At 43.6% G+C, this 15,302-nt stretch overlaps 1 protein-coding gene across 4 annotated transcripts in view; it reads right to left on the bottom strand.

Moving 5' to 3' along the window:
• Positions 1-15,302, bottom strand: part of gdpd4a (glycerophosphodiester phosphodiesterase domain containing 4a) — a 143,683-nt gene that overhangs the window by 51,246 nt on the left and 77,135 nt on the right. For all 4 annotated transcript variants that reach the window (XM_059963730.1, XM_059963731.1, XM_059963733.1 and 1 more), the window contains 4 exons: positions 13,246-13,333; positions 10,621-10,680; positions 8,532-8,630; positions 2,029-2,122 (listed from right to left, as the gene is read on the bottom strand). In XM_059963730.1, coding sequence (XP_059819713.1) covers positions 2,029-2,122; positions 8,532-8,630; positions 10,621-10,680; positions 13,246-13,333 — 341 coding nt within the window. The remainder of the gene's footprint in view (positions 1-2,028; positions 2,123-8,531; positions 8,631-10,620; positions 10,681-13,245; positions 13,334-15,302) is intronic.

The following is a 15,302-nucleotide window of genomic DNA, read 5'->3' on the forward strand; positions in this document are numbered from 1 at the left end:
TGATGATACTTAAGGGCTTCCCCCAGCATATACTTGGACTGAGACTGGGACCTGCTGTACTCTGGGTGTAGTGAGATCAGAGCAGAGATGTACCGTGGAGAGCTTTCTGACTGGTCGCAATGATGCAAACAATGCATTTCACTGTAGTTTTTGATGTTTCGATGAACGTGTGACAAATGAAGGTAATCTTTAGATCCTTATCTTGCGCAGAAGAACATAATCAGAGGCTGTCAGTTGAAAATAATCAACAAGACATCCAGTTGGGAATTAGAAGAAAATTCAGGGAGTGAATTCAGGGACACCCAGGGAGTGGTGTGGATGTGGAATCCACTTACATGGATGTACTAAAAAAGAAGCAAATAAGGGAACAGAGCATTGCAGGGGCAGATGAGGAAAGGCGGGGCAAACTCATAAACGTTGACATGGCATGTCACTGAGTCATGTCGTCATTCAGCACAGAAACAGGCTCTTCAGCTGAAATGGTTCATGCCAACAAAAATTCCCATCCAAGCTAGTCCATATCCTCTCACCTTGTGGTACACGGACCCCTTGCTTAATGGTATTGGCCGATGGCATAAAAAGGGTTGGGAATCCCCTGCTCTAAGCCTTTCCTATCTATGTCCCTGTCCAGGTACCTTTTAATTGCTGTTAATGTGTCTGCCTCAATCAATTTCACTGACAGCTCATTCCATTGACCGACCACCTTATGAGTGAAGACATTGCCCCTCGTGTTCCCGTTAACTCTCTTCCCTTTCACCTTAAACCTATGCCCTCTAGTTCTTGATTCCCCAACCCTGGGGAAACAGACTGTGTTCATTCACCTTATCTAAGCCCCACCGGATTTTATACACCTCTGTATGATCTTTCCTCATTCTTGTATACTCCCATAATCTAAATCCCAACCTGCCCAGCTTCTCTCCATAACTCAGTCCTTCGAACATGTACAGCTCAGTACAGGCTCTTCAGCCCATCATGTTGTGCTGATCTTTTAACTTACTCTAAGATCAATCTAACACTTCCCTCATATATAGCCCCCATTTTTCTATCACCCATGTGCCTATCTAAGATTCTCTTAAATGTCTCTATTGTAAACGCCTCTCCCACCACCCCTGGCAGAACATTCCACACACCCGCTACTCTGTGTGAAAAAAAAACTTAACTCTGACAGTTCTCCAACCCCATATGCCTTCCTGCAGTCACCTCGAAACTAAGCCCCCTCATATTAGTCTTTTCTGGCTGGGAAAAAGTCTCTGGCTGTCCACTTGATCGATGCCTCATTCATGACAACGTTCATATAAGTCTCTGCACTCTTCTGAGCTTAATGACATCTTTCCTACAGCAAGGTGACCAAACCTGAACACAATTTTCCAAATGTGGTCTCACCAACATCTTGTACAACTGCTAGGATAAAGAACAGAAAATATAGAACATTCCAGCAAAGTACAGGCCCTTTGGCCCACTATCTACCCCTTGCCAGTGATATTAAACCTGGTTTTGATCTGTACATAGCCCTCCATTTTTCTATCATCCATGTGCTCATCTAAGAGTCTCTCAAATGTCCCACCACACCCATCAGGGTGTTCCACACACTCACCACTCCCTGTGTGGAAAACCCAATTCTGACATCCCCCCTGTACTTTCCCCCAATCTCCTTAAAATCATGACATTAGCCCTGGGAAAAATTCCTTGGCTATCCAATTGATTTATGCCTCCTATCAGCTTGTACACCTCTATAAAGTCACCTCTCATCCTCCTTCACTCCAAAGGGAAAGGCCCTAGCCTGTTCAACCTATAGACATCCTCATTGATATGCTCTCTAATCTAGGAAACATCCTGGTAAACCTCTTCTATACCCTCTCTAAAGCTTCCATGTCCTTCTTATAATTAAGTGGCTAGAAATGAACTCGATAGTCCAAGCGCGGTGTAACCAGGGTTTTATAACATTATCTCACAGCTCTTCAGTGTGCTATTCACCCAATGTAATCCTGCTTCATATTTCCAGCATCTGCAGCATTTGGCCAGTCTCACCTTTCCCAACCATCTTGCTGAAATGCTGAGCCACAGGCCAAGAAAGGATGGTCATTGCCGCCAGACTCCCGACGTGTAGATACGGAGCTGTCACCTGGAAGGTATGAAGGCAACGCGATTAAAGAGGGTTATAAACAGATAGCGTAGCAGTTAGCACAATGTCATTACAGCTCGGGGTGTCAGAGTTCGGAACTCAATTCCGACATCATCAGTAAGGTGTTTTTTTAACATCCTTCCTGTGACTGCGTGGGTTTCCTCTGGGTGCTCCGGTTTCCTCCCACAGTCCAAAGACGTACCGGTTAGTAGGTCATTGTAAATTGTCCTGTGATTGGGTTCAGGTTATTAGCTGAGTTGCTGGGCAGCGCGGCTCGATGGACCAGAAGGGCCTGTTTCGCATTCTGGTGGTGGTCGTCTGCCAAATCTGATGATAACAGGAAACGTGCGGAGGAGTTTTTAAAGTGGAAAAGCCTTTGCACTGGGGCATTCCACACTCGCGACTTCAGAAGTCCGGTTTCAGTGATACAAACAAGCATCACAGACAGAAAATCTGCAGATGCTGGAAATCCAAGCAATGCTTAACTGTGGTTAAGAAGGCATATGGTGTACTGGCCTTCATCAACCATGGGATTGAGTTTAGGAGCCGAAAGGTAATGTTGCAGCAATATAGGACCCTGGTCAGACCCCACTTGGAGTACTGTGCTCAGTTCTGGTCGCCTCACTATAGGAAGGATGTGGAAACCATAGAAAGGGTGCAGAGGAGATTTACAAGGATGTTGCCTGGATTGGGGAGCATGCCTTATGGGAATAGGTTGAGTGAACTTGGCCTTTTCTCCTTGGAGTGACAGAGGATGAGAGGTGACCTGATAGAGGTGTATAAGATGATGAGAGGCATTGATCGTGTGGATAGTCAGAGGCTTTCCCCAGGGCTGAAATGGCTAACACAAGAGGGCAAAGTTTTAAGGTGCTTGGAAGTAGGTGCAGAGGAGATAGCAGGGGTAAGATTTTTGTTTTTTTTTACACAGAGAGTGGCAAGTGCATGGAATGGGCTGCCGGCAACAGTGGTGGAGGCGAATACGATAGGGTCTTTTAAGAGACTCCTGGATGGCTACATGGAGCTTAGAAAAATAGAGGGCTGTGGGTAAAGCCTAGGTAGTTCTAAGGTAGGGACATGTTCGGCACAGCTTTGTAGGCTGACGGGCCTGTATTGTGCTGTATGTTTCCTATGTTTCTAACACACACAAGATGCTGGAGGAACTCAGTAGGCCAGGCAGCATCTAGGGAAAAGAGTACCGTCAACATTTCGGGCCGAGACCTTCAGTAGGACTCACTGTTTTGGTGGCGCTATTAGCAGAAACAGCTGTTGGCACAGTCTTTAAAGGAAGTATGTGGTTCCTCTGTTATTATGGATTAAGTTTTATAACCCGTGCTTGTCTGGCCCCAGTCACAACTTCATTGAGTAAGGGAAGTGCTTCTCGTGATGTAAAGTGCAAACACCACATTATCTATACAGAGTAAAGAGGAAGTTCTGAAAAAAAAAATCGACAGTGGTGTGTCCGTGAAAAGCATATGCAGCTTGTATTGGCTCGCCACAGTTTATGACATAAAGAAACAAAATTTGCTCCAGCTTTCTACTGACAACAAATCAAAATAAAACAGATGTGCATAAGGAAACAATGCAACATGAAAGATGCTCACAAATAGATGAAGTTCTTATAAAGTAGTTTAAAACCCACGTCAGTGAACATGTGGAACTGTCAGGAGAGATGGTGAAGGAACAAGTGACATTATTTCATGAAGAATTAGGACTGGATTATGAAGAGTGGCTTCAGCATTTCAAGCAGCGACATGACATAAACATTCGCGCAGTGTGAGGTGAAAAACGATCGGCAGACAAGGAAGCAGCTGCTGAGTTTGATGATGAGCTCATTAAGTTTCTGATGAAAATTTAAGTCCCAAGCAGGCCTGCAATGCAGACAAACCGCCTTGTATTGGCATTGTACTCTAGGATGAACACTGACTACAGAGGCTGCAGAATCACCAACAGGTTATAAAGCATCAAAGAACCGTATCAATGTGTTGGGCTGCTCTAATGCTTTTATTAATTAAGGAATAATCATAACACATTTTATTGAACACCAAAACCTGAACACTAAGTCATCTAAGAACCCTTTACGTACAGAGCCTATAAAAAGTATTAATTTCCCGCTTGGAAATTTTCATGTTTTATTCTTTTACAACATTGAATCACAGTGGATTTAATTCAGCTTTTTTTGACACTGATTAACAGAAAAAGACACTTTTGTGTCAGAGTGATAACAGATGTCTACAAAGTGATCTAAATTAACTACAAATATAAAATACAAAATAATTCATTGCATAAGTATTCGCCCCCTTTAATATGACACACCAAATCGTCACTGGTGCAGCCAATTGGTTTTAGAAGTCACATAATTAGATAAATGGAGATCACCTCCACATCTCCAAATGGAGAATCAAGGTGTTTCAATTGACTGTAGTAAAAATACATCTGTATCTGGAAGGTCCAACTGCTGGTGAGATAGTATCCTGCCAAAAACTACACCATGAAGACAAAAGAACACTTCAAGCAACTCTGCAAAAAGGTTACTGAAAAGCACAAGTCAGGAGATGGATACAAGAAAATTTCCAAGAATATCCCTTGGAGTACAGTTAAGTCAATCATCAAGAAATGGAAAGAATATGGCACAGCTGTAGATCTGTCTAAAGCAGGCTGTCCTCAAAAACTGAGTGACTGTGCAAGAAGAGGACAAATGAAGGAGGTCACTAAGAGACCTATGACAAGTCTGGAGAAGTTACAAGCTTCAGTGGCTGAGATGGGAGAGACTGCACATACAACAGCTGTTGCCCGGGTGCTTCACCAGTCGCAGCTTCATGGGAGAGTGGCAAAGAGAAAGCCACAGTTGAAAATTAAAAAAAATCACATGAAATCTCAGCTAGAGTTTGCAAGGCATATGGGAGATCATTAAAAACACACCATCCATACCGTGAAGCATGGTGGTAGCTGCATCATGCTGTGGGGGATGCTTCAGGCCCTAGAAGGCAGATAGTAATTTAATGCAGCAAAATATAGGGAGATCCTGGAGGAAAGCCTGATGCAGTCTGCAAGAGAACTGCAACTTGGGAGAAGATATGCTTTTAAACAAGACAATGATCCAAAGCATAAAACCAAAGCTACACAGGAATGGCTTAAAAACAGCAAAGTTAATGTCCTAGAGTAGCCAAATTAGAGTCCAGACCTCAATCCAATTCAGAATTTGTGGCTGGACTTCAAAAGGGCTGTTCACTCATGATCCCCATGCAATCTGACAGAGCTTGAGCAGTTTTGTACAGAAGGGGGGAAAATGCAGTGTCCAGATGTGCAAAGATGATAGAGAGCCAAACGCACAGACGCAAAGTTATAATTGCTGCCAAGACATGGAAACTTCCTGAGGAGGGGGTGGAATGAATACTTTTTATAGGCACCGTAATTACATCATCACGTGAGACATGCCTCTGAAAGCGAACCCCAATTCAAGGTCAGTGGTTGTGAATAATATATGGATCTACTAATTACATTACCCTAACACTTACACTGCTCTGTACATTCTAAAAGCAGAACTCCTGGGACAAAATAATGCTTGTGGTATCTACCCACCACCTAACTGTACGTCATTAATTCAACCCCGGACAATGGCATATTACGCACTTTGAAGGCTGAATATCGCTCCTTGTTTATGAAGCAGGTACTGATTACAGTTAACCAGTTAATGCTGGTAGACCAGTACAGGAATTTGTGGAAGAATTGCTTGTCATTTGTCAAATGTTTTTTTCTTTATTATCCAAGGCTGAGGTAATCATCAAGTGGGTTAGAGGAGTTAATTTAATTAATCCTAACCTAACCACCTGTGACTTGGCAAAATCACTAATCCGGCACTGCACAGGTTCCCATCATTCCAGATGTGTGATGGTCAACCTGCCTTAGTGATAAGGAGAGACTCTGCAAACTTGCTTTGTTTTCTCTGGGTGAGGAGCCACTTGACAGAGGTCTGTAAGATTCTGAGAGGCAGAGATAGAGTTCATTTGTCCATGACACTGTCCCATCAAGCTGTTACGCCATTCAGTCATGGTTGATTTATTTTCTCTCCCAATCCAAATCTCCTGCCTCTTCCCCATAACCTTGGACCCCTTACAAATTAAAAACCTATTAACCTCTGCTTCAAATATAACCAATGCCATAGCCGTCTGTGGCAATGAATTCCACAGATTTGCCACCCTCTGGTTAAATAACCCCTCCTCATCTCTGTTCTAAAGGGACATCCTTCTATTCTGATGCTGTGCCCTCTGGTTGTAGGGTCTCCCACTAATGGAAACATCCTCTCCATGTCCACTCCATCAGGGCCTTCAATAAGTTCCAGAGATCAGGCACCCCGTGCCCCCCTGCATCATTCTTCTAAACTCCAGCGAGTACAGGCCCAGAGCCATCAAAAGCTCCTCATATTTTAACCCCTTCATTCCTGGGACCATTCGCATGCACCCCTCTGTATCCTCTCCGATGCCAGCTTTTCTTAGATAGGGAGCCCAAAGCCTTCTTCCTCAAGGTGGAAAAGTCAAGTATTAGAGGACATAGCTTTAATGTGAGAGGGGAAAAGTTTAAAGAAAAGTTATGAGACAAGTTCTATTACACAGAGAGGGATGGGTACCTGGAACCCACTGCCAGAGGAAGTTGAGAAAATGTACAAGAGGCTTTTAGACAGGCAGATGAACAAAAAGGGAATTGAGAAATATGGCTTCCTTCTGGAAAACTCTATAGGAACATCTTAATACAGTACAATGCAATAAGTGATAATATAGAAAGAAAAAATAAGCAAATAAGTCAATTACAATAAGTATATATGTGTATGTTGAATAGATTAATAAAAATAGAAATAATATATATTTTTTAAAAAGCAGGCTGATCGTTGAAGCACAAGTAGATGGGTTTAGTTTGGAGTTGAATCCTACTTGTCCGAGACATCGTGGACCAGTTGGCCTGTACCTGTGCTGTACTGTTCTGTGCTCTATATTCCAGACCAGCATTGAAGCAGGACACTATACAGTAATCACTAACACAAGGGTTGTTGGTGTTGGAACGGGCTGAAGAATTGATATTTTTCTTGTAGTTTAACTTGGTTTTATACTGTTTTTATACTGTAGACAGGTAGCACCTCTGATAAAAGGCTTGTCATGTCCAGTTTAGGACAGCTCACTCACTTTTGGTCCCCACTGGACACCCAGCTCTCAACCTGTGGCTCCAAGTAGCTGTTTACATACAACAGCGGCCACACTTTTGTACACCGCTTCAAACGGCAGGCTAAATCAGGTGAGGGTCGCCAGCCACCTCATACCCCAGAGTGTCCGAGACATGCCGGTCCCAGTGTGAGAAGTCGGCTCCGGCAGAATGGGCAGATGGGATTTACAGCACGATCCAGCGGCCAGGAAGGCAGTTCTACAATGCTCCATGGAGAGCAAAGGGCAATGAAAGGCACAGAAGACGACATGGTCATCCACGGCAACCAAGGAGGACCTCAGTTTGTGACGCTTGTTTGTACCTCTGGACCCGGACTTCCGAGGTCGAGAGAGTGGAACTGCCCCAGTGCAACGGCTTTTCCACTTTAAAAACTCTCCCACACAGGTTTCCTGTCATCGTCGGACACGATGGACAACCACTATGTTGGTTTAGGTTTTTTTGTATTTTTATATAACCAATTTATGTGTGATGGATCAGTGACTTTTGCAGTAGATACAGTTGCCTCTATATTTTTATGGAAACTTCTTGGCACATGCACATTACTTCAATCTTTAAAGTTCAAAGTAAATTTATTAGCAAAGTACGTAAATGTTGCCGTATACTACCCTGAGATTCTTTTTTTTTGCAGGCATTCATAGTAGATCTGGCTATTATTTGGTTATCTGTTGGAATTTCAGAGGAATCTGGTCTGGTAGAAGAACACCTTTACTGTTTTCCTTTTCCCCTTGGGCTCTTTTCCCTTTGTCTCCTCTCCTCCCACTTCATTCTCACACCACCAGGTTCGGGAACAGTTATTACCCCTCAACCATCAGGCTCTTAAACCAAAGGGGATAACGTCATTCAACTTCACTTGCCCCGTCATGGAAATGTTCCCATAACCCACAGACTCACTTTCAAGGACTCTTCATCTCGTACTTACTGCTTATCTATTTATTTATCATTCTTTCTTTTTGCATTTGCATAATTCATCTCCTGCACATGGGTAGAATGTCCAAGTTGGTGTGGTCTATCATTGACTCTATTATGGTCATTACTCTATAAGGACTTACAGAGCATGCCCGCAAGGAAACAAATCTCACCGTTGTACATGGTGTCATAAAGTACTTTCATAATACATTTACTTTGAATTTTGAACTTTTCTGCGGGATATCTGTGGAGATGTGATGTAAGGAAGCTGTCAAGCGTATTGCACACATACCTGAAACGAGAGTGCGAAGGTATTCCATTCTTCCTGCCACTGACTGTAGAGGAAACCGATAGCTACTGCACAGACGCCCAACACCAGCACAATCCCAATCTGCGGGCAAGCAGGGAAACAGGTTAAAATTCAGGAGGTTACAGGTTCAGGGTGACAAAGTACAGAGAAAAGGTACAAGGATATTGCTGGGGCATGAGTTATAGGGAAAGGTTCAATAGGTTATTCCCTGGAGCATAGAATAAGGATAGATTTAATAGAGGTACATCATGAGGTGCATATAAGGTAAATGTAAGCAGGCTTTTTCCACTGAGGTTGGGTGAGACCAGAACTAGAGGTCATAGGTATGGGTGAAAGGTGAAATATTTAGGAAGAATCTGAGGAGGAAATTCTTCACTCAAGAGGCTGGTGCAAGTTTGGAATGTGGCTACCAGTAGAAGTGGTGGATATGGGATTGATTGGAAAATTTGTAAGTTTGAATACATGGATACGATATGATAGAAGCAGAATTAGACCTTTTTGGCCTATCGAGTTCACTCTGCTATTTAACCATGGCTAATTTATTTTCCACCTCAACCCGATTCTCTTGCCTTTTCCCCCATAACCTTTGACAGCCTTAATAATCAAGAACCTATTAACCTCTACTCTAAATATACCAAATGACTTGACCTCCTCAGAAATCGGAGGTCCAAAGGGACTTGAGAGTTCTAATTCAGGATTCCTTAAAGGTTAACTTGCAAGTTGAATTGGAGGTAAGGAGGCAAGTGCAATGTTAGCATACATTTTGAGGACTAGAATATATAAACAAGGACTTACAGCCAGCCCTCCTTATCCACGGGTTCCGCATGCGCAGATTCAACCAACCGTAAATTGGGAAAACCAGAAGCTGAGCATTGTTTGCCTCGCGTCTCGTTTATTCGCTACTTGTGTTGTGAGCGAGAGGAAGGAGTTTAAGGCTGGTAAGGGATGGCTGGCTAGCTATGTATAGTGCAGTAGCCTCAAGAGAAAGATCACGGGAGAATCGGGATCGGCTGATGCCGAGGCAGTATCAGCATTCCCAGAAGAGCTACGATGGTTGCGTCTGTACTGAACATGTACAGACTTTTTTTTCTTGTCATTTTTCCCTAAACAATACAGTATAACAACTATTTATATAGCATTTACTTTGTATTAGGTATCATAAGTAACCTAGAGATGAGTTAAACTATACGGGAAGATTTGCATAGGTTATATGCAAATACTATGCCACTTTATATAAGGGACTTCAGCATCCGCATTTTTTGTTATCCCGGAGCCAATCACCTGCGGATAAAGAGGGCCGACTGTAGTGCGGAGGCTTTATAAGCATTGGTCAGACCATACTTGGAGTATTGTGAATAGTTTTGGGTGGCATATCTAAGAAAGGATGTGCTGGGTTTTTCCAGAGGAGATACGCAAGAATGATTCTGGATTAATGGATAAGGAGCGTTTGATGGCTCTCGGGCTGCACTTGCTAGTGATTACTTCAGGGCCACCTTAGGCTTTCCAGCTCTGGATTTTTTCTCGAGGTGTCCCCTCAAAGCCTTCCCTACAAGTGGATAGAGCCACAACACAGCAGACAACTGTGATCAGAGTTTTCCTTCTCCTACATGAGCTGCCAACTACGGCTGATGTGCCCCATCTGCCCGATGCAACTGGTTTTAAGGTGCCAGTTACCCCGTTGGTAGAAATAGTTCCACTGGGCTTCATAACTAAGCTAACCACGAAGGCCAGAGAAACACATACAAAACACTGGAGGAACTCAGTAGGCCAGGCAGCATCTGTGGAAAAGAGTAAACGGTTGATGTTTCAGGCTGAGACAGTTCATCAGGTAAAGGCCAGGAGCTGGACTTGGTTGTCAGAAGCTATTTGAGTTGCACACCACTGGGAGCATTTAATAAGTACTGGGAACTTGTCCCCACTACCACCCAGGCACCCTTAAGAAACCTATCATTTAAGCAAGTCTATTTCTTTAGATAAAGCACCCACAATTCATAATACTTGAAGTGCAGGATCATCAAAGCTTTATGAAGCCTCAGCTCGAGAGTGGTAGTATTCAGGACAGGCTCCATACCTTGTGGCCCCAGAAGAGGTACAATCGTTGGCCTTCACTCAGTAGGCAGATAGCCAGAACCTGCAAGACACAAAGTGGGCATGGCGTCATCTTGTGAAACAGGCTGGTGGCCAATGAACCAACTCAGGCTGAACAGATCGATTGTTGCCATGGAAACAGTCATAATAGACCTGAATTCATCTAACAACTTCCACAGTACAGGGCATCCTCCAGCTTCTAAAGGATTATCCATTTCTCTTTGGAGTGAAAGATGAGAGGTGACTTGATAGAGGTGTACAAGATGATAAAGAGGCATAGATTGAGTGGGCCGCCATAGATGTTTTCCCAGGGTGGAAATGGCTAATACGAGGGATATAATTTTAAGGCACTGTTGGGAAAAATAGAGTAGGTTAAAAGGTTGGCACAAGATCATAGGCTGAAGAATCTGTACTGTGCTGTGATTTTCTGTGTTAATTACTGTATGAAACATGGCTGTCAATTCTATGAGCAGCAAGATCCCACAGAGGATGTTGGCTGGATTACCTCCATTGAGAAGTGGCAGAAGGTAAAGAGAAGTGTAAAGTCATACACTTTGGAAGATGAAGGCAAAATGTAGGATTAATAGCAGGATTCTTAGTGGTGTGGAAGAACAGAGGGTGATTGGGGTCCATGTCCACAAATCTCTCAAGGTTGCAGCACATGTTGAAAGTGTTGTTAAGAAGGTGTATGGTGTGTTGGTCATTAGTTGGGGACTGAGTTAAACTGCTGCAAGATCATGTTGCAGATCGATGAAGCTCTGCTTAGACTGCACTTGGAGTATAATGTTCAATTCTGGATTGTGTTCAGTTCTGGTCACCTTATAGGAAAGATGTGGAAGCTTTGTGCAGAGGAGAAAGGTAGAAGGATGACAGCCAGTCTAAAGCGGTGTGGTGAAGGGGTGGAGCAAGAGCTGGCATCTGATAGGCGGATCCTGGTGATGGGGGGGGAGGGGAAGGAGAGTGAGAAAAACGACAGAGGCTGGGAGGTGAAAGCTGGAGGTGGCCAAGGGCTGCAGATGGTAGGATCTGAGACGGGAACCAGTGTGAATGATTGGCAGAAGGGAAAGTGGGAGGGAAACCAGTGGGAGGAGTGTGTGAGTGATGGGCAGAAGGGAAAGAGGGAGAAGAAAAAGTAGGAGGAGTGTGTGGGTGATGGACAGATGGAGTGGGTGCAGGAGGGGAAAGAACAAGGGTCATAGGGGCTTGGGTGAATGTAGCAGCAACTAGGTAGGTCAGGAAGAGAGAGAAAAGGGACAGGGGGGAGCAGTTTACATGAAATTGGAGAATTCAATGTTCATGCCCTTGGGTTGCCGACAACTCAAGTGTATTATAAATATCGATTTCTTCAACTTCCACTAATTTCTTCCCCGTCCTTCTTCTCTTTTTTCGATTCTTCATTCTGGTTCCACGCTCTCCATTCTCTTCTCCTCATCTGTCCATCACCTTGCTCTGGTTCCCTCCTTCTTCCCTTTCTTCCATGGTCTACTGTCCTCTCCTATTAGATTCCTTCTTCTTCAGCCCTTTACCTTTTCCACCTATCACCTAACAGCTTCTTACTTCATCTCCCCTCCCCCACCCACCTATCTTCCCCATCACCTGGTTTTACCTATTACCTGCCAGCCTGTACTCCTTCCTGTGCCCCAACCTGCTCATTCTGGCTTCTTCCCTTTTTCTTTCCAGTCCTGATGAAGGGTCTTAACCTAAAACATCGGCTGATCATTCCCCTTCATATATGCTGCCTGACCAGCTGAGTTCCTCTAGCATTTTGTTTGTGTTGGAACATGGGGTGCTGTTTGATTCATTTGTGGTTAGCCTCTCTCTGGCAGTGAAGAAGGTCGAGAACAGACAGGTCTGTTTTGGAAAGATGTAATGCTGAGGCTTTATAAGGCATGGTCAGACCACACTTGGGAGTACTGTGTGCAGTTTTGGACCCCTTATCTAAGAAAAGTGGAGCTGAGATTGAAGACGGTCCAGAGAAGGTTCATGAGAATGATACCAGGAATGAAAGGGTTAACTTATGAGGAGCAATTGATGGCTCTGGGCCTGTATTCACTGGAGTTTAGAAGAATAAGGAAGGCTCTCTTTGAAATATCAGATCTTGAAAGGCCTTGACAGAGTGGGTGTTGGGACAATGTTTTCTGTAGTGGGGGAGCCTAGGACCAGAGGGCACAGCCACAGAATAGAAGGACATCCCGTTAGAGCAGAACTGGGGAGGCATTTCTTTAAACAGAAGGTGGTGAATCTGTGAAATTCATTACCACAGGCGTGATGGAAGCCAAGTCATTGGGTATACTTAAAACTAAGATTGACAGGTTCTTGTTTAATCAGGGCATCATTGGTCATGAAGAGAAGGCAGCAGGTGAATGGGGTTGAGATGGAATGGTGGAATAGCCTCAAGGGGCCGAATGGCCTAATTCTGTTCCTATGATTTATGTGCTTATGGAATATGGAGGTGGTGGGAATTAAAATGCTGGAAAGCAGGAGATGCAGACAACCACTGAGGACGTGGCATACTTGGTTCATCGGTTACGGCACGGGTACAAGAGTTAGGAATTTCACTGTTCACCACCTTTAACCATCGATCTGTGAGAGAACACAGTTCACTCACCAGTAAGATGGCAATATATGTAAAAAATGTTGCTGTCACACCCAGCACCACAGATGACCATGGGATCCATCTGTCCTTGTAGAAATTCCTGGAGAAGAACGAAACAGAAACAAAAACACCAGATTAGAGTTTTATCAAAGATTCAAAGTATATTTTTTTTTATCAAAGGATGTATACAAATCTGAAATCCATCCTCCCACAGGCAGCCACGAGACAAAAAAACACCGTGGAACCTGTTCAAGAAAACATCAAACACGCGACGCACGAGAAAAGAACAAATCACACAAACGGCAAAAAGCAAGCAAACAACACATAGAATATCGAACATCAAACCTGAAGTCAATTATATTTATGTCACGTCAAAGCAAATTAGATACAACGCAAGTGGCCGTTCTGCCCCTCGTCTTTGTACTGGGCCTTTGAAGCAGATCCCCAGTTAGTTCAATTCCCTCTCTTCTTTCCTCGGATCCCTTTCCACCCATTTATCCAGTCCCGTTTATAAAAAATAACAATGGACCTCAGGTTTTCCTGATTCCAGATCACTCCTCCACAACACACACACACGCGCACACACACACGGTCATTTGGCAATGAGTTAAATTCTGTGTTTTCTGACAGCAAACCTTTCCATTCCATCAAACTCTCATCAGAACATTAAGTGTTCCTTGCCTCTCTACTCCCAAAGGAAATAATCCTAGTATCCCCCATTTCTTCACAGTAGTACTACCTACAATCCTGTTACTCTCTCTTTCTACCTCTCTATCTATCCCTCTGTTCCTCTCTCACTCTCTCAATTACTCTTTTGCTCTATCTGTCAAATTTTTGTGCCCACTGGTGCTCTTTCTCACACATTTTTTCTCCATTTCTCTATATTTCACAATCTCCCTTACTGTTTCTCACACTCTCTCTACCACCCCTCCCTACCAATATTAGTCCTTTCCTACTGACAGATGATCAGAACTGGATATAAATATTCTGGACAAAATTTAACCAGTGAAATATGAAGATAGGTCATAACATCCTTCAGACAGTACTCTCAAGCCAAGAATCCTAGACATTTAATTGCTAACAATCTTACCAAGGCCCAGAGATGTTTTAAAATTCCACTTTCTTAAAATTGATATAAAATGTCTTTCCTTGACAAATATTTACCTACAATGTGTATCCCTGTGTTTACCTGGTTAATATTTTCCTTGACCGTCGGGAATATTAACACATTTTGTTCCTGTTTCTGAGCAGTTTGATCAAGGCGATCGATGTGGACTGGGGTGCTTTGGCAAAGAATGACCCTGTGGCTTGCACTGGCTAGCACTGAACTGAACTCTACTAGTTTGATGTTTGATACTGTGTTTGCTCAATTCTTTATTGATTGCACAATTTGTTCTTTCTTTCCGCACATTCGGTGTTTGGTGTTTTCTTGAACAGGTTCCGAGGCAGCCAAGAAACAGAGTTGTAATCTATATACATACTTTGATAATAAGATAAAGTCTGTCCCCAGCCTTGCAGGCTCATCAGGCCAGTGCTTATGCCGGTTTCCTTGGCATGAAGTGACTAAGAGTATGAGACTCTCCCTGGATAGGACACCAGTCTATCGCGAGGTTAACCCCCAGCATTTTGCCGGTACCCATTTTCAGCCGGGTGGACTGGAGCAATGTGTGGTTAAGTGCCTTGCTCAAGGACACAACACATTGCATAGGCTCGAAATCACGACCTTCAGATCACTACTCTAACCCCTTAACCACTTGGCCATGCACCGCACACTTTGATAATAAATGTGCTTTGAAATCAGAATCATCAGCATTTATTTCCCATCCCTTATTCCCCTTTGGGAAGGTGGCTAAGCCACCAATTTCAACCACTGCAGTCCTTTTGGTAAAGGTGTTCCTGCAGCCCCATTGGAGGTGGGAGCTTCTTGTTTTTTTTTTTATTTAGAGAAACAGCAGAGGATGGCTTGCCCCAGCACAAGGACATTCAGAAATGAGAAATAACTGTCTGCTTTCATTACCAGATCCTGAAAAAGAAATTAATCTACCTCGATCCACTGTGCTGCTAGAGAC

This window comes from Hypanus sabinus, chromosome 3, assembly GCF_030144855.1.
Source record: "Hypanus sabinus isolate sHypSab1 chromosome 3, sHypSab1.hap1, whole genome shotgun sequence".
Lineage (NCBI taxonomy): Eukaryota > Metazoa > Chordata > Chondrichthyes > Myliobatiformes > Dasyatidae > Hypanus > Hypanus sabinus.